The sequence below is a fragment of the Notamacropus eugenii genome, chromosome 2 (genome assembly GCF_028372415.1).
Source record: "Notamacropus eugenii isolate mMacEug1 chromosome 2, mMacEug1.pri_v2, whole genome shotgun sequence".
Classification (NCBI taxonomy): domain Eukaryota; kingdom Metazoa; phylum Chordata; class Mammalia; order Diprotodontia; family Macropodidae; genus Notamacropus; species Notamacropus eugenii.
Window position 1 is genome coordinate 217,689,393 of NC_092873.1, and position 20,625 is coordinate 217,710,017.

General features: G+C 36.1%; 1 protein-coding gene across 3 annotated transcripts in view; it reads right to left on the reverse strand.

The window, feature by feature from the left end:
* Window positions 1-1,758: 1,758 nt before the first annotated feature.
* The window catches only part of STX7 (syntaxin 7), a 59,271-nt gene continuing 40,404 nt past the window's right edge, over window positions 1,759-20,625 (reverse strand). For all 3 annotated transcript variants that reach the window (XM_072643353.1, XM_072643352.1, XM_072643351.1), the window contains 7 exons: window positions 17,019-17,112; window positions 15,683-15,820; window positions 13,001-13,053; window positions 12,338-12,434; window positions 8,621-8,693; window positions 6,840-6,922; window positions 1,759-3,068 (listed from right to left, as the gene is read on the reverse strand). In XM_072643353.1, the coding sequence (XP_072499454.1) occupies window positions 2,970-3,068; window positions 6,840-6,922; window positions 8,621-8,693; window positions 12,338-12,434; window positions 13,001-13,053; window positions 15,683-15,820; window positions 17,019-17,112 (637 nt within the window). In that variant the 3' untranslated portion in view covers window positions 1,759-2,969. The remainder of the gene's footprint in view (window positions 3,069-6,839; window positions 6,923-8,620; window positions 8,694-12,337; window positions 12,435-13,000; window positions 13,054-15,682; window positions 15,821-17,018; window positions 17,113-20,625) is intronic.

Here is a 20,625-nt window from a genome sequence, read left to right on the forward strand (position 1 = left end):
GAGAGAGTTTTGTTAATATTTTCTTAAAATTAAAATGTCTAAATATAATTCAAGTAATGTAAGATTTATAATTTTACATGCCTTATTTTTTAAAATTTTTTAATAATTTTATTTATATTACCAAGATTAGAACTTTTAAAAATAGAAGAAAAAATATTATGCTCTTTTTGGCTCCTAATCATCAAAACCCTAGTCACAAGTCTGAATGAAAGGGAACAGTATACAATAAGACTAGAAAGGTGGGTTAGATCTAGGTCTGAATGGCTTTTAAGTGGATGCACTTATATTTGCTCTCAGATGCAGAGGAAGCTACTGCAGGTTATTGATTAGGGAAATGAGACGTTCAAAACTATTCTTTGGGGAAAAAATCATTTTGGTGGATGTGTGGAGCTGGATCAGAGTGGGGAGAGATCTGAGGCAAATCGTTCAGTCAATAGATGATGAGAATATGAACTAGGGTGATGGCTATGTGAATGGAAATAAGGGGATATATGTCAATGGAAATATGGTGGTGTCCTGAAAAGTAATAGTGAAGTTCAGAAAAGTTTTGAGAGAATGATACTGAGTTCTTTTTAAAATATGCTGAGCTTGAAGTGCCTATGTAATATCCAATTCAAAATGTCTGATAGGCAGTTGGTGGTATAAAACTGGAGCTTAGGAGAGAAACTATACGTGTGTGTGTGTGTGTGTGTGTATACACACACACACACACACACATATCTGATATATGTCATCCAGAGTGGACTAAACCTATAGGAGGTGATGAAGTTACCAAGTGAGATAGTACAGAGGAATAATCAAAAAAAGAATATAGGATGACCACAGAAACTTAGGAAGAGCAAACATTTGCGAGAAGAAGCAGTCTTGCAAACACAAAAAAGTATCCAGGAAGTGGTCATCAGGGTGAAATGTATTTGAGAGGTCATGAAAGATTGAGAACGGAGAAAAAAGTCATTGAATTTGGCAATCAAGAGATCACTGCTAACTTTAAAGGGAGCACTTGCAGCTCAGTGATGAGCTCAAGCCAGATTGCATAGTGTTGAAAGCTAAGAGGAGAAGAAGAGGAAAGAAAGCATGCACAATTTTTGTTCTAGGAGTCTGACTGAGAAAGGAGGGAGTCTGAGGGACAGTAGAGACTATTTTTTTTTTGAATGAGGATGGAAGATTGGTATGTCTGCAGGCATGAGGGAAACAACAAATAGAGATGGAAAAGAGAAGGGGGAACATGACTAGAGTATATGGCAGTTTATGTCAATTAAATGGGGGAAAGACAATCATCCATATGTTTTCAAATAGATAATGGGAGAGAATTTTCACAAAGATATGGGACTGGAAGAGAGCGGGAAGAGACTGGGGAATGAAAAAGAGTCCAGTCTGGCTGATCCGGAATGTGAGAAAAGAGAAGTTTACCAAAATTAGGCTGAAAGGTAGATTTGTATACAATGCATTTCTGGGGACAAATTAATCTTATTTATTAAAGCATACACAGTGGAACCTCTTTTGACAACACTTGGCAATTTAGGTTATTTTATTTATTGGGAAAAAACTATATTTTTTAAGAAGTACTATACTTCAAATTATCTTCCCAGTTGTGAACTGCTTTACTCTTAATTAATTCAAAATAGTGAAAGGGTTTTACTGTGTGCTTTTAAAGAAGATTTCCACATAAACTGAGCCTGCAAGTGGAATTTCTATGAAATAGGAATGGTATGCTGCATCCATTTTACATTTAAAGAGTAAAAGAGTCAAGAAACTGAATCCAAGACAATTTAAATTATCTTTATTTTGGCTGCATAGTTACATTTCACTAAATTAGATAATTTTGTTTCCAATTAAAGTCTCATAGCTTGCCATGTAAACAGTGCATTCACTATTAAACTGCTGTACAAGAACATTATAAAATACAGAATCAGAATAGAAAGAATCCACTTTACAATATTTCAGATAATTGCACTAAAACAACATTAATTAAAAAGACTAATGGGTTCACTGGAAAAACACTTAATCCCCATTCTAATGAAGGATGATACAAAATGGCACAAACAAGAAAGAGCAAAACAATGAAAACAGGGCAAACTAGCCGGTGTAGTCAACAAAGTCAATTTTGATCCATGAACATAGTGACTCCCCAGTCAGATATGAAGGAAGGTAAATAAGAACCCACCAGAAAACTTAGGTTTCTGTATTCAGTGTAGTCAGTCATACAATGTGTTAAGCTCTCTGGAATCCAAAAATTATCAGCTAAAGCATCTTCATAATTTTTTCTCCAACTGAATGGTAAACATTTACAAAGATTATACTTCTCCAAATAGAGTTAAGAGCTAAATACAGCCTACATAATCACCACTGCCCATCACTACAGAGGTATTTATCAGGCACGCTACAGCAAATGCTTAATAAATACATAAAAGAAGTATGAGACAAATTAAGAACATGTCCATATATTGTTTTTCTGAGTTGATACAGGTATCAAAAGAAAGGATAATCCAAGAAAAAGTATATTGGCATCTTATGTCTTGAACTAAGCAGCACAGAGATTTGTTAACCAGTTTTTAAAGTTGTTTGACAATATTTCTTCCACTAGCCCAAACTGAAATAAAAATCAGATATTTTTCTTGGGCGAACAGAAAATTAGATATAAATATGTACAGCAATAGAGATGCACATATGACGAAGAGTTTTTAATAATGAAAACTAAGAGTCAACAACTTAAATAATAGACTGATAGTAAATTTAAATATGGACAAAAATTCAGTAACTGCTAAATTGAAGACTATGACAAGAGCAGAAAATTTTAGAAAACATTTCAATATTAGAAAATATTGTTTTTAAACCAAAGGAAACTTCCCAAATAAAAATGACAAGGTATGGAAACCATAATTTACTCCACAGCTATACAACAATAAAAACTACAATTAGAGCAATTTTCCCACATAATTGAGATGATGTAGTGCAACACTGCCTTCCTTTTAATTTGCTTTCAAAGATCCCCAAATGATGACTCCAAGAATCACCAGTCCAATGACAACAATAAAAATGATGATGCACAGGGTTTTTCGGGACTTGCGCTGCAGGTAGGAAAAAAAAAAAACACAAGATGAAAACAGTCATCTTGTTCTTTATCTTCATAAACCTAGCATATAGTCCCTATATTGCAACTAACAGAAAAAAAACCTCAGATGTTAATCAAGTATATATTTCTTACATTGCAACTGATAGAAAAATAAGCCTCCAGATGCCAATCTTGTCTTATTTGGAGAAAAGACAACTATTATTTTTTATATCTTCAAACAACATTTTGAAAAACTCTTCAATTTCTGTATTGCCATTGTTTATCCAAAAAAATGTACTTCAATTAGAATTATAATCAAGTTTCTAATTCCTAAGTGCAACAATTTCTTCAAATTCAAGGAACTTCTAGGTAGAGACTGAATGTGCTTAATTTTTTTTTAATGGTTAGGAAACAAATGAATAGTCTATGAACCCCATAATTGTGTTGAAATTACTTGTATTCTTAAATTTAGGTGTTGCTTAAAAACACAGAAATAGACATTTGCTTAATATGATTAATATTAGATTGCAGACTAATGTTATCTTTAATGGAGAAACACTAGACATCCTCCCAAATCAGGCATACAAAGGAAGGGTGCCCATCATTAGCATTATATTTGCTCTGTTTATAGAAATACTGATTATAGTGATTTGATAAAAGGAATAAGTATAGGCAAAAAAAGAAGCAAAATTGTCACCTGAAGACAATATAATAGTGTACTTAGAGAATCCTAGATATGGAAGGCAAAAAAAATTACTGAAACAATAACTTCAGTAAAGTAGTAGGATATAAGAGCCTCACAAAAATCAGTAGCTTTTTTGTATGTTACTAACAAAATGCATGAGAGAAAAACAGAAAAGAAAAATTCATTCAAAATAACTACGAAATCAACCTATCAAGGCACATTTAGGACTTAAATAGAACTACAAAAATTACAGAAGTAAAGGAAGACTTAATAGGAAAACATTAACTGCATGGCTGGATCATGTCAACATAATACAAGATAATGCAGTTACCTAAGTTACAGGTTTAGTGTCATGCCAATAAGGAGTTACTTTAGAGAAGTAGATATAATAACCAAAGTCGTCTGAAAGAAAAAAAAAGATCAAGAATCCCCAGGGGAAGGTGGGGTAAAAAAGGAGAAATGATGGGGACCTAATAAGATCACATGTCAAATTATACTTTAATAAAATAATCATCAGTAGTTGATACTGACTCAAGAATAGAAAAGCAGATCAACGAAGCAGATTAGGTATGTAAAGGAAAGCAACATTGAAAATCTTCATAACTCCAATCAATGCAGTGAGTAATCATGACTTCATTTCACAATATGGACAATGAAGCATTTCTCCCATCTTTTGGCAAAGATGTGATAGTATAGAGTATAGAATATAGACATGCCATATTCTATATACATATTAGAGTACAGAATAAGACATACATTTTTATTCATGGCCTATGTGTTAAAGGGTTTTGCTTGACTATGTTACAAGGGAGAATTACTATTTGGGGTCAGGAGGTGAATTAGTAGAAGTGATAGATCTGCAAAGAAAAAAGATATCAATAAAATGCAAAAAAAAATCACAGAAGGAAAAGTTCAGAAGGTGACAAGATAATCTTATTACTGCCTTGTTAAATGTAATGCATAATTTTATGAAACACAATGTATATACTAAAAGTGCATGGTTTCATGCACAATCAATTTTATCCACCTTTGCATATTGTTTCTGATTGATAAGTTCATTTAAAAAAGAAAATAAAAAATTAAGTGTTGTCATTAAATACTATTATAAGATTTCTTGTTTACTTTTAAAATTTAATGTTCTTAAGAAATTACTTGAGAAAAAGTGTTTTTTCTTAAAATATTAGCATTTTCAGAAAGGGCAGAAAGAAGGATGGAATGATAGAACCATAGTGAATCATGGAAACCCAGGGGTTTGAATTCTGGCCCAAGAGCAAAGAGGTGTATTGTCAAAATTTCTCATTTTTTAATGTAAATATAATGTTTGTCAACATCTTTCCCATCAACAGTACAGAAACCAAGTTAGAAGTTGTAAGTCCAAGATAAAAATGTAAAACAAAAAATTCCTAGATGATACATCAGACAGCATAAGACATTATGGGGTTGCCTTTTCCCATGTCCATAGGTTAGGAATTATGTTCCATTTCTTCAATCTGGACTCAAAAACAAGTTTTCACATTTCTTCTGTCTTAAAATATCATACCAATATGGAAAAGTCATTTTTCTTATTTTTAAAAAGAATAGAAAGATTTGTTAATATATTCCAAAGGGAATAGGAATGCCACAAAGGCCAAAGTTAAGCCTTTAGAATACAAGGATTTTGAGAATTCCAGAGACACAACCACTTCTCCCTTCTCCCCTGCCCCTAGAAGAACCAGATACATTAGATTCAGTGACACCTCCAAAATTATGTTATTGTCTTTTATAAAATCCCATCTCTTGCTAAGATCATAGAAATGATGACCTATGTGAATAAATAAAAGTATTTTAGGAGACAATGGTCCTAAACCTGCCCTCCTCATTTAGTCTCAGTTTCTCTCTTTCAGATCCTGAAGTTGTACACACTACGCTTCATGACTATTGAACAGGTTTCTAACTTCACTAGGGAAAGTCTTTGGCTACTAATGTAATAAGGATTTATAACAAGTTCCAAATCATTTGAGAATAGCTTTCATAGCAGAGCAGGTTTAAAATTAGGGCTCTCCTGAAAAAAAAAAAAGTCTTCTTTCTCTCTCCCATGTTCAATCCAACACAGTCACCTCTCCAAAATGTTTATTTTTTTTAAAATCTTCATGACAGAGAATATCTTCCTAATATCTTCCACCTAAAGAATCACTTTTACTTGAGGGAACTACGGCATGTTTGTTTGTTTTTAAATAAAAGGACTGTTAGCTTGAACCCTAGGGCTTTGCGTGAGGCTTTGTAGCAGATGCCTAAAGGAGAAAATCATCTATCAAATAAGTATGACCTTCTCTCCATCCACTTTTTAGAATCCTCTAGGACCAGATCTCTCATAATACAGCTCTTTGTAAATGTGTGGACCAGAATTCAAGCCCCTAAACTCCAAAGATTCATAAAAGTTCTATTTTTCAACTTACACCCTCTCAGGATCTCCAGAATCAACACGGTGGTAATTTTTTTTTAAGGACAGGGGTGGTGTTGGTTAAAAATGAACTAGTAAAATGTCCACCATTCACTGACAAAACTAATAATACTTGGTTGGGTACTACAGAGCTTACCAAGCTATCTGACCACCACTGTGCTTTCTGAATAACTCTAGGACAGAGAGCAGCAATCTCTTTAGTCTCTCAGGCTATTAAACAGTGTTGTGGGTGTCACCATTAGGCCCAAGGAAACAGACAAAAAAGGAGGTAGAGAAAAAGTAAGAGTAGATAGAAAGGAGAAAGGGAAAAGGAGAAAAGAAAGAAATGAAGGTGGTTCATTGACATGGAGTAATGGAATGCTATAGTTAAATGCGCTACTCTTGTCTTGAGTTACAAAGGCAATTCTGCTTTGTATTCCAACCAGTCTACTATTGTTAATAAGTAGGCCTACACTTTGCAGTCTCGCTGATGGCATGAAAAGAAATTAGTTATGAAACTTTTTCTAGGCTCTTTTCTGGTCCATTAAGTTCTAGATCTCCAAACCCTGCCCCCACCCCCCCCCCCGCTTTAAGATTTTTGCTTTAAAAAAGGAAACCAAAAATATAATTAGAAAGATTAATATTGAATATTGTAAGAGAAATATGTGAATTTGTATCATTACCTGATAATTCGCAGCCCTTGACAGCTGCTGGTTTGCCTGCTGGATATGTACCTCAGTATTTTCTACATTGGCTTCTATGCTGTCTTTAGAAAAACACAGACATGTATACATTAATTATGTTCTCCAGATGTGTACTTTCCAATTCTGGAATGACCCCAAGCGCTCCTCTTCACTCCACAAAGGTCACTGAAATCTTCAGGTTTCCTCAAAGCTGACCTAAGTTTGAGGTGATCTGAGTCTCTGGTTTTCAAAATGTAGTCATTATTGTTTATCACTATCTCAAGGCCAATACTGAATAATATGAGGAATAAAAATATGATCATTTACCTTTGTAATGGAATCCGAGTTCTTACTCTATCAATCTCTAATAACTCTCACAGAACAGACTACAAAATATGGTAATTAATATCAGGACTCATCGCCACCAGGAACCTAACAATTTATTCCCATCTCTTTCCCATCATTGAAGTCTTTACTGAATAGAAGTGAAATAACAATTGATCCTTCCCAAGAATGATACCTCACTCAGGACAAAGAAAACATGGACACCAAATGGAAAATCTGTACCACTCCCTGGTTTTAATAACAATAATAGCCATAATAGTTAACTTTTATATAGCATTTTAAGATTTGTAAAGTGCTATGTACATGTTATATCATTTTAAGGACTAAATGTTTGCCCATTGAACGTAGTTTGTTTTAGATGGCAGATTCCTGGATTTGAAAGATTATGTTCTATTTAATTTTTGAGCTCTCTTTCTCCCCCCTACCCATGTACATATATGTCTTTAATAATTACTATTTAAGATAAAAGGAACAGGAAAGTGTGTCATTCACCAGGTAATCGGCCCCAAGACTAATTCTATAAATTCTTGGGATGTTTTTCAGTGTCTTGCTGAGGTAGCAAAAAGGAACTACAGTGACTAGATTTAGTGTTTTTAAGTCACACAGCAAGGGTTAAAGTTGAATAATGTGACAATAAACACAAACTGGATCTGCTTTTGGATCACACATGGGATTGAAGATTAGAACTGGAAGGGACCTCAGCTCATTTAGTCTCATCCTTTCATTTTGCAGAGGAGGAAATTAAGTCCCCAAGAAATAAAGAGAGTTATCAAGATCTCACATACAGTCACTACAGACCCTGTGTTCTTTCCTCCATATCATTTTACCTTTAATATATGTCTTTCACATACTGGAAATGTCAGTTCCAGAAGTAGCTCAACTCAAAAAAATCATTTGAAGGCAATAAAAATCATTTACTTTTTAAAAAGACTTAACTTTAAAGAAAAAATACACATAAATAAAAGAATTCTCTCAAAAGAAATGCTGGATTAATCCACCAAAACCCAGTTTCCAAGACTGTTAGCCAGGGAGACCAGAACAAGTTAGTTATTAGATCAACTCAAATTGAGGTTGGGACAGGGGAAGGGGCTAGGAGATCTTACTGAGAGCTACTGAAAGTCAGCTAAGATTGTGCTCTTTTAGCAGGAGCAGCAGAAGGCCCCCTCCCTGGGTCTCCTGACATCATGATGCCTTTCACTACTGCCAGCAATAATCACTTGTGCCTCCAACAAATACAAGCCCAAACAAAGTCTGTTCCCATATGTGCAAAGTGCTGGAACTAAACAGCACAGTCAACATAAAGTCCTGTGAGACTGAGGAATGGGACTGATGTATGCCCCCAAGGGAGCCAAAAGAGAGGAAAAAAACAAAACCCTGGAGGGAAACCATTTATGAAATCAACTCTATGTTGAGGCATCTAAATCACATATGCTTACCTATCATATCTCCTTGTTCATGTATCATCATTCCTAAATCCTTAAATATTTCGTTTATATCCATAATATCAGCCTGATGAGGAAAGGATATGGTAGTTAGTTAGCAGCAGAAACTAAGACCTCACACCACCCCATTCCTACTATCTTGCTCCACCCCCACAAAATACACATAAATATACGTTTGTGCATTGGTATATGCCTCAAATCTGTAACAACATAGATAATTCCAGTGGAAAAGTTACTACTAGATTGAATAATTGAGAAACCACTCATCACCAGAGCCCAACCTCCTGAGGTATGGTTTGTGGTTTTTATCATGTTGCACAAACCATCCCTACTATCTATGATGGAAATTCTTGGGGCTCTGTTTAATAGCCATTGCTTCCTCCTTTACCACATGAAGAAGTTTTCCACCTATCTCCAAGTTCCTGTGTGCTTTATCCTTATTATTTACAACTGTTGCTCTCTGCAAATGAAAAAGAAATCCTTCCCCAGCTTGCTCACATTGCGCTCTAAGTGCTACACTACTCAGTTTGCCCCTCTCTTCCATTTTCCCCTGCCATTATGCTCCTTGGAGCTTCTATTTTGTGATTCACTAACATCACAAACTTTGTCCATGAGTTTCACCTCCATTCCTTTGCCTTAACTAAAATCTAACTTTCAGTTAAGAAAGACACCACTCCTCCTCTGTAAGGGTGCCCCTCCTCCTTTATCTTTTACACCGCTTTCAGAATTCTTTTACCACTGCCATCCAACAACTGTGCCTTCTTTGGAAACCATGCCTACTTATATTAACTCTCATCAAACCTCACTATCAAGTGACCTCCTTGACATACCCCACTTCCTACCACCATCTTTACTGACTTCAGCAACTATGATGATGGCTCTGATGATAAGCCTCTCTCAATGAGGGTACATTTCTGGGACATAATAAAGAACATGACAATTTTTCTGAAATGGTATAACGAGTACCCAACTTGATGACTCACATGGGGATAAGTGATATTGCCAGAAGAAAATTTGGAAAGCACTATTAAGGGATTATAAAGTTATGAGGAAGAAACCAAAATTATAAGGTCACACAGGTGGTGTTTTCTTCGCCACTGCCAAATGGAGACAGAGGCTTCAAATAAGAATGGCACTTTGTGAAGGGAACAGCTAGTTAAGAATATGTTGTCTGAGAAAAAGATTTGGATTTCTTGACCAGGATGAGTGATACCTTTGGGTAAAAAACAAATCAGCTGCACAGTGAAGATAGGGAAAACACAGCCAGATAATAGCTCACGTGAAAAAGACCTAAGGTTGATTTTTTTGTTTGTTTGTTTTTTGGGCATTGTAAGCTCAGTATAAATCAATAATGTAAAAAGAGCAAAAAGAAAAAAAAGTGAAGTCCATCTTTGTTTCCAATCATAAAAGCATAGTATCTAGAAAAACTCTTAACCTTTTTCTGGTCTCAGGATACCTTTACACTTTTAAAATTATTGAGGATCCCAAAGGGCTTTCATTAATGTGGGTTATATCTATCCAGGTTAACTATATTAATGCTTATGACTTCCCTATGAGATTCTAGTCAATTTACTCTGTATATACACAGCAAAGTCCTGATTAGTGTGAATAATTAATCCCCTCAAGTAGTTATTATTCAAAATATTATTCAAATTCACACTGCATATTCCCATTGAGCTTGAACTGTCACATTTTTTATAATCATAACTTTTATTAATGTACATTTCAAATGTATATGCAACCATTTCAGAGGACTCATTGTTTGCAGTAATAAGGACCTATAAATATCTTGTTTGCACATACTTGTTTGAATGATTTCTCTTCCATTAGACCATGAGTCTATGAAGGCAGAAATTATTTTTCCTTTTGTGTCCCTAGTGGTTAGAACATGGTGGGGGTACTTTGTTGTCATTACTGCTGTTGGAGATGCAAAAGCAAACAATCTGGGTATGATCTATATGGGAATTCTCTCTGAGAACACAGATTGCTACTCATCTATGAATTAGACAAGTCCTAGACACATAGAGACTAAGTGACTCATCCAGGGTCACAAAATTAGTATCAACAGTAGAATTTGAATCCAAGTCTTACTGATTCTAAGCCAGATCCCTCTATTATGAATTAAGAATAAGGCAATAGCATCTGTAATTATTTTAAATCAAGTGATTTTAAGGTAACTGGTATATTTAAAACATAAAAGTTCATTATAGGATCATCATCATAATGATAATGATCCTAATAGATCAGATTTATATAGGTTTACACAGCATTTTGGGTCTAAGAGGAACCTTACAGATCATCTAATTCCCCTTTGTATTTTACAAATGAAAAAATAGAGACATGGAAAATAAATGGTTTGCCCAAATTCACACAGGGACTAAGTGGCAGAGATTTCAAAGTCCAGTGATCTTTCACCTATACTATCCTGAATGCAATATCTTCCAAAGCACTTTCACTACTTATCATGAATAAATTAAGACACAAAATCTCTTTGGATCTCATCAATCATCACAGAACTATAAAATACCTCATAGGAAAATCCATTCCTTCTTAATTGTTTAAAGGTTTCCAAGCAAGAACAGTCCTTTGACCCCAGCAGAGGACACTGAAATGCACATGCTCCTTTCTTTCAAACTCTGATGAAATTTCTCCTAAGGCAGGGATGAGGAACCTGAGGCCGTGTGGCAACATGAGGCCTTCTAGGTCCTTGGGTACATGCATGCATGCTTCTGACTGAGTCCAAGTTTTATAGAACAAATTCTTTCATTAAGGGGATTTGTGCTGTGAAGTTTGGATTCAGTCAAGGGGCCACACTTGAGGCCCTAGAGGGCCACATATACCCTCAAGGACCACCGGTTCCCCACCCCTGTCCTAAGGTCTCTCCCTATCAGATTTTCACCTGGTCCCTCTTCAAAATTCTCATAGTACTCTCTGGAACTCTCTTCTGTCACTATAATGTTCTACTCTGCATCATGTTTATAATTATATAAATGCTTTATTTTCCACCCTGCACCCCAATTCATCACTACTTGATAATAAGCTTTTTGAGAATCAGTGCTATGCAATTTTTCATTTCTACCTCCCCCCCACATAGTGAGTGATTAAAAAATGTTTGGAAACAATAACTGGGTCACTGGTAGAAGAAAAATAGATTCTGCCAGAGGCCACTTAGAAATTTTTATATTTTGTTGTACCTTAGATAAGTTACATATACATATAAGACATTATCATACTGAATAATTTTCAGTATCATGAGGATATCTATATATAGAAAGTAACAGAAGAATTATGTAGTTCCAGATTCAAAGTAACTCAATGAAGGGAACCATCCAGAATCCATAGACTCTCCTTTGCATGTATTCCTCACAATTATTTTCTTGTGGTTCTAAATCACTAGGGGCTACCATGCTCATTTGATTGAAAAATATCCAATAACTTGACCCTTGACTTTTTTCCATAAATGCCCTATATGGTATTGTACCTTTTGTCTAAGTACAGCTTTCTTTTCTAAGAAAAATAGTCCATTTTTCCAAAAAGGAATGATTTTAATGTCTATACTTTACAGGTGACTTACTTATGTTTTTCCCTGACATTATTTTGCATCCTTTCCTCTCAACTTACTGCTCATCTTTAAGGCAATAAACCAGCCCTGGGAAGACCTTACTGCAAGTAGATTTGGCTGTTACAGATGGAGCAGACAGCAGAGCTTACTTCAAGCTGCCTAATGGAAGATTCTCTCTCTTGAATAAGGCGGAGATCATCTTCTGTAATGTCTTCATCCTGCAGCTGAGCTTGGGGTTGGGTGTGACTAGAGAAGAGGGAAGGAAAACACAGGTTGAATTTAGGAGAAAAAAAAATAACTAGGCTCATATTTTATGTATGAAGATTTGCTGGTGTAGAATTGCTTATGTGAAAGTTTTCTTAATAAAACATAAACATCAAACATGCCAAATTAATCTCTCTAGTTACAACACATTATGCTATTTCAGTTCACATTGGTCTTAGTCTCATTTCTACGATTCTGAGAAATATATTTGGAAACTGAATATTTCTTCAGGATTTAATTCATTATAGATTTGGCATATTTTTTTAATTTAAAAAAAACCCAGTCATCAGTTGTCAGCAATAATTTATTTTGGCCTTACCAATTTCCACTAAACCAAAATACTTTTTATTCAAGTGTTTTACAGATGACAATTGTTCTGAAATTTTTCTTTAAGGAATGGATGTTCAACACTTGTTTTCAATTTATTATCATCTTCGAAAGATGTTACATTCAAAGTTTTAATTTTGGCTAAAAGGGTTTCATTTCACTCAACAGTTACAAATTTGAACATATCTTTCAATTAACGTAATGGCAGGGCTCTCACCTACCTTTCCCAAGACACAAGATTCCCATCTTTAGAACTATCTTCAGGAAAACCACCCTGTATGATTTAATGATAAGATGGAATGTAAAGAGGGAAAAAGAAGAGAAAAATAGAAATAGGGAAGAAAAAGTTATGGTTATTTTACTATAATTATGAAAGTTATTGTAAAAAGATACCTAATATATGCTGTTATAAACCAGAATTTGTTTTAAATTCACCATTCTATTAAAAGAAACACAAAAAACTTAACTTAGTAATGTATTCGTAACATATGCTATGTAGAAAAAATGATAAATACTAATCTGACAAACATACAGTACTTCCTTAAAACCATTATCATCATTGATATCACTTCTATTCCTTTTCTAAGACAATTTAAAATCAGAACAACTGAAATTTTTGTGGTTTTATTTTGGATTCCCAATCTATCAAAATCATTCTTCATGATCATATTAATTTTATTTTTATTTATATAACATCTTTACTCAATTTACTTGAAAACTTTTCGTAATAATCATATAAGAGTGGCAGAACCCACAAAAAGACAGAGTAAAACAATTTTCCAAACTTAGAAGAATGGCGGGAAAGGTCTGTTGCACCAGGGTGTGAGTGAGAACACAGTTCAGAGCAGCCTGTGCCAGTGCAGACTGGGTCCCAGGAAACCAGGAGCAGGCCTTATGGTGACTGAATCAGTGACAACAGTGACAGTTTCCAGAACTCTGAACCCACAGATGGTGATCAGAAAATGCATCAGAAGGAGATTTACAGGGGTCTCTTTGCTGGCACCCGGTGCAGGACTCTGTTACATAGCTTATACGTGGATATGGGTCACAGACCTGGGTCTTAGTTACAGTGAGAGGAGGAGCACTGGCACAGCGGAGCTTGCAGCTCCGAGGGAATAGGGACCCCAGTCATAGTTCCGGGGTTGAAAATCCTGTACAGGTGGCAGGGCCAAAATGGTGGAGTAAAAGCAGGGACTTGCTCGAGCTTTTCCCCAAAAATGACTCTAAATAAATTCTAGAGCAGCAGAACTCACAAAATGACAGAGTGAAACAAATTTCCACTCCTACACAACCTGGAAGATAGACAGGAAAGGTCTATTGCTCTGCGCTGGGAGACGAGCACAGTCTAGTGTGGGCTGCGTAAGCACAGATGGGCCAGAACAGGCCTCAGGGAATGGAAGCACTGGCAGCTGTGGTCGTTTCCAGACTTCTCAACCCCAAAATGCCAAAGACAGCATAGAAGGTCAGGAAAGATCTGCTGGACCTGTGTGAGTGAGCAGAGTGGTCCAGCCCCAGGGCAGCAATAGTGGTGGGTGGCAGCAGTGGCATGAATGTGTCTGGAGCTCTCAGCCTGCAGACTGGGGGGATTGAATGGCTGATCAGAGAGAGACTGCAGGGATCTCTTTGCTGGCGCTGAGGCAAGATTCTCTTGCTTTGCCCATGCTTTGATTTGGGTTGCAGTCCTGGGTGGTGGTCCTGGGGTAAGGAGGAGCACAGGCATGGCAGAGCTTGTGGCAGCAGTGGAAAGTGAATTCTCCTCACAGTTCCAAGTCAGAAAAGAGTGCTTATGGTCACTCACAGACCAGAGCATGGACCAAGGAAAGTAGAAAACACCTCATACCAACTTGGAAGAGCTGAAAATTTACAGGTCCCTAGGAATATCTCAAAACCCCTGCAGCTTGGGATGGTACACGTCCCACAGTGGAAGCAGAGCCCTACCTTGACAAAGAATCAAAAAGTCAAATAATTGGCTGGGACAATGAGCAAACAGCAGGGAAAAAATCAGACTATAGAATTTTACTTTGGTGACAAGGAAGATCAAAACATATAACCAGAAGAAGACAACAAAGTCAAAATTCCTACATCCAAAGCCTCCAAGAAAATCCTGTGCAAAAGAAATCAGAGCACAGTATAGGGGAGTTGTAAAAACACCTCTCCCTAGGTCATACTACCCTGGAAAAGCCAAAAACTTAAAAGTCCCTAGAACTACCTCTGAAAACAGCTGTACAAAAACCCTTAAGCTTGGGAAAGTGCCTCTTCCACTCAGGAAGCAGAGCCCCACTTTAGCATACAGTTAAAAGTCAAGAAATAGGATGGAAAATGAGCAAACAGAAAAAAAAATTCTGTTACTATGGTGACAAGATCAAAACACACACTCAGAAGAAGACAATAAAGTCAAAATTCCTGTATCCAAAGCCTCAAAGAATAATAATCACACAACCAGAGAGGCAAGTATTAGCATCATTGCTTACGTGCACAAAACTTGACTGTGAAATTCAAGTTTTGGGCTGAACCATCTCCAAGAAGGAGGTACTCCACGAAGGGCAGGCTATTTGAAGAATTCTAAAATGTACTGACAGTGGAATAGACATAGGAATTATAAAATGCATTCTATTCCTTTGATTCTATAATTAGGTAGAGAAGAGGTAAAAATAAAAGAAGATGAAAGGCTTCTACTTTCAGGATGTACTTAGACCACATGCTTCAGAATCTGAAAACTTGCAAAGAAGAAATTCACCAAAATCTTCACTTTGCATGTGGCAGGTACTCAATAAACATTTTCTAAACATATGAATTTTAAAACTGTCAAACACTAAATGATTAAGAACTGAAACCCACACTAAGTAATCCTTAAGAAAGGATCATGGTATTTTTATTCTAACCATGAATTTTCAGATACTTACAGAGACCCTGGAACTGGCTCTTACTCTGGCAACAAAATCTTTCTCTTTTTCTGCAACTTGTCTTTGGACCTTCTGGAAGTTTGTTAGTGAAGTTGTGAATTCACCAACCAGGCGGTCTTTCTGTATTTTCCTTTGACGCTGCAGAAAAGAGAAATAGATTCGCTAGAATTAAGCTGTCCAGTCAACAAGATGTGCTAACATTTTGTTTTGTTTCATTTTTCCCTATTTCCACATTCATATTTAGTCACCAAAGAAGCAATTTTCCATTGGCAAAATACAAAGTAATTCTCAAGAGCATGAAGTTATTGCTTAGCTTTGAAATATCCCTAGCAACTTGTATATTACTTTGCATGTAGTAAGAATTTAACTGTTGGATGAAGAAATGAATGAATGATTTTTATTAGCATCCCCATGTGCTATGCATTTCCAGACTGCTGGATTTCTTACTGATGCTTACTATGCAGCTAGGTGTAATACTGGATAGAGTGCTGGGCTTGGAATCAGGAAGACTTAAGTTCAAATCTGGCCTCAGACACTTACTATCATGTGACTGTGCATAAGTCATTTAACCTTGCTTGCCTCAGTTTCCTCAACTGTAAAACAGGGATAATAACAGCAAGGTTGTTGCAAGGATCCAATGAAATAATACTTATTTAAATGCTTAGCCCAGTGTCTGGCACATAGTAGAAACTCTATAAATATTTATTCCTTTCCCCTTCCCTCGGCAGCACACTGAATAGGGTTCCGGACTTCGAGTCAAAAAGATCTGAGTTCCAATTTTGCCTCAGATAACTTTGTTCACAGGCAAGTTACTTAACCTCTGAGGTCTCCATTTCCTCTTCTGAAAAATGAGAATAGTGATTGCATCTACCTCACAGATTTATTGTGAGAATCAAATGAGATGATTTGTAAAACTCTGCAAACTTGAATTTTCTTTGCAAAAGCTAATTGTTGTTAACTTCTTAAATACTACAAAATGGTTTAAGAACTTTTTTATTAAAGACAAACACTCAATCACTTATCTTGGTGACACCTTCCAAACTTCACAGTATACAGACAAAACAATACAGAAAAAAAAGTAAAGAATACCCTAATCTGTAAGGATTGAAAGCAAAGTGTTTGGTGAACCAGGAACAGAAGCATCATGTATGTGGTTAATAATGGATTAGGGCCACTGCTTAGAAATAAATTATTTTTCTCTGTGAACTAACCTGCAACAACATTAAAAAAAAATGATGGGCAATATACTATTGAAATAAATTACAACACAATTCAATAATCTATTTTATTGTAATCGTCTAAAATGTCTAAATATTTCTAAAAGCTTGATTGATACCTGTTCACTCGGAGTGGTAGGCAGAGATCCAAACTCTTTTATGTACTTATCTGTTTCTTTGGCAAGTTGGTTTGTATACTGTTGCTTCTGTTGCCTGGTGAAAAAACAAAATTATTATAGTCAAAGAGTCCAGGAATACATTTAAGTCAACAACTCTGCTGTCCAAACCAACTCCAATGAGTGATTTTCTACATAAGAATTGTTTAAAGAGGGCCCTAAAAGACTGCAGAAAAAACATACTACGAGGTCTATTATATGATAAATAATGAGTGTCTATTCTGCTTACGGTTATTAATCACTGCAAGGTAGAAATAAAAACTAGTTAGTAACCTAAGGACCAGAGAACATCAGAGGTGGCAGGGACCTCTGAGTTCACCTAGACCAGCTCTGCCATTTTACAGATAAAGAAACTAAGGGTCAGATTGGACAAATGACTTACCTGAGTATAAAGCATCTTGTTAGTAACAAAGCCTGCAATAAAGTCAGGCCTCATGATTCACCGTCCAGTTCTCTTTTTCCTATATATTTTCAGAGAGACTAAGTTTTCATTTTATTTGTGTAATGTTTGTTAATAGTAAAGACTGCATTAATATTATCTGTGTGGAGACATTGAGAAAAGCAAAATATAACTTGTAAAGAGATGAGAATTTGGCAAAAGAGCACATGGAGCTGGAGAATGGGTGATAAAAATGTGCATTTAAGTAACTTTTTGAACTGTACCTGGTAATTCTTCTTGCAGCCGGCCAACAGTTCCTAAGTCTTGGATCTCACAGTTCAGTTTGCCAGAATGAAGACATTCAGGAAGTTTACTGAATTTCTAAAGACTAAATTATTATGAATTGGACTGCAGTTCTAATGGAAACCATTATGGTACTCATGGACTCAATGTTAATTTTCTCTGCATTTCTAAAGACTAAATTATTTGCGTTAGACTGGCTCAAATGGAAACCATAATGCTACTAGAAAATTCAAAGTTATGATATTTATGAATGTCCAGTAACTTTACAATATATTTATGGCCTTAGCAGCTGTCCATGTGCCAGGGGGGTATTCCAGTTGGCTATAACTGGTTACTTGGTGGTAATAATAATGATAACTGACTTATGCATTTTAAAGTTTGCTAAAAAGTTTATATGCATTATCTCAATGTGCCAGGGAGAGGCTGTACTGTTGACATTAAACAGATAAATAAATGAAGGCTCAAAGAGTCTAAAAGATTTGATCATGATCCCACAGAGAGTGTCAAAGGGAGGATTTGAATACAGGTCTTCCTGATTCCATGGCAGCTAGGCGACACAGTAGAAAGAACGCAGAGCCTGGAGTCAGGAAGACCTGAGTTAAATCCAGCTTCACACACTTATAGCTGTGTGACCTTGGGCAAGTTACTTAACCTTATTGGCCTCAGTTATCTCATCTATAAAATGAGCTGGAAAGGAAATGGAAAACTGAGCCAGTCTCTTTGCCAAGAAAATTATTAAGAGTTAGACATGACTAAAATCACTCAAGGTCAACATCAACAACTTCCTGATTCTGGGTCTAACAGTCGATCCATTACATTATGTTGCCTCATACTTCTAAGAAGAGGCTATCTAGTTTTTGTTTAAAAAACTTCAGTAAGAGTGAAACTACTGTCTCTAGGGCAGACCACTTCTACACATCTCTGTTAGTAAGTTATTCTTTAAATGGAACTGAAATAGTTTTCTTCAAACTTCTACCATCTAATTGTTTCTTCTACTGGATTCTGGGGCCAAGAACCCTCTTCCACATGATAGTTCTTCAAATACCTGTAGAAAGCTATCATGTCCCACCTTAATTTTCTCATCTTCATTCTTCAACTAAAGAACGTCCTATTCCTTAAATTACTCCTTAGGTGTAATGATCTCAAGGCAATTCACTATCTAGACTACTCCTTAGATAATCAACTTTTTTCCCCCTAAATGTAGTAACCAGAATAGAACATAACATTGCAAATGTAATCTGACCACAGCAGATACTCTTATCGCCTTCCCTTACTTACCTGGATACTATTCTTCTCAATGCAGCCTAACATAAGGTACTTTCCCTTTAAGATAATGCCCTTTTCATATGGAATAGTTTAGTGCAAATGGGGGCAGAAAAAGTAATATGTTAACTGCTAAAGTTGATAGTGTTGCATATTTTGATGTCTGAAAGGAGTGGGAAATGAATTCAATAAAAACTGGGAATAAATATGTATGTATATACATATATAAAGAAAATATTCAGATATGATTTAAGCAGCGTTGGAAGAAAATTAACTGTAGCACAAAGATAAAAGACTTAAATTACCTTGTGAAGAATGTAAGATGATGACTAACATTGTGGTTCAGGATAACAGTGGAACTAGGGAGGCATGAGTGAACTCATTCCTTCTACATATACACTCTAACAACACTAGTCAGGGCTGTTATGAGCAAGGAAGTTTTGGTGCATGCCTAAGGCAACTGGGGTTAACTTTGCCCCCAGATAGACTGATCTGAGACCTAATTCTGGACCCATTAGACAAAGACAGTATAAAAGTAGTTTTTGAAACATTGGCTGGGAGCACCTGACACCCCAGGGAATCTCCTTGTTAACTGAGGTATTAAAAAATGCTTTACTGAAGTCTAGGCATAACATTCCCCTTATCTTCCAATCTAATACTCTCATCAAGGGAATGGGGTTGGTCTGGCCTACCTTGTTCTTGAAAGACTTAACATCTTCTCTAGAGGTTTATTAGCTGTTCCTTTAAGAATATACTCTACAAGTTTTTGAGGAATTCAGTCAATAAACAAATAATTAACTGACCCATGTACCGTGTGGCAGGTATCATGCCAGACACTGGGGATACAAGTACAACGAATGAAACAATGACTGCTTCTAGGGAACTTATACTCTAATGAGGGAAAGGACAAATACACACACAGACACAATAAAGAGAATTAATACACCACACACACACACACACATATACACACACACACACACACACACACACACAGAGTAAAAGACAGCCCTAGTTCTCAAGAAGCTCACAGACTAATGGGGGAAACAATGACTAAAAAAGATATATGCAAGATAAATTGGGGGTACTCTACCCAGAGAAGACACTGATATTAAGAGGCGTCTGGAAAGGACACAAACAAATACAGCTGAGGGAACAGGAAAGGTTTTGTGTGGAAGGTGGTACTGAAGGTATATCTTGATGGAACAAAGAGATTCTAGGAGGCAAAGACAAAGAGGCAAAGCATTCCAGGCATGAGAAACAGGTGAGTAAATGAAAAGTCCAAAGATGGGAGATGGAGTGTTGCATGTACGGAACACAGAAAAGGTGAATCTGGCCAGACTGCAGAACTGCAGCACTTGAACAGGGGAATAATTCCAGTGAGGTTATAAAGATTTGTTGGAGTCAGGTTATACAGGGCTTTAAAAAGCTAAACAGGAGTTTATTCTATTTTATCCTAGAATAAGTAGGGAGTCTCTGAAGTTTAAAGAGTAGGGAAATGGTATGAGTAAAACTGCGGAAAGGAAAAATCACTTTGGCAGTTATTTCTCAAAGGTGGACTGGAGTAGGTAGAGGCGTGACAGAGAGACCAATTAGGAAACCACC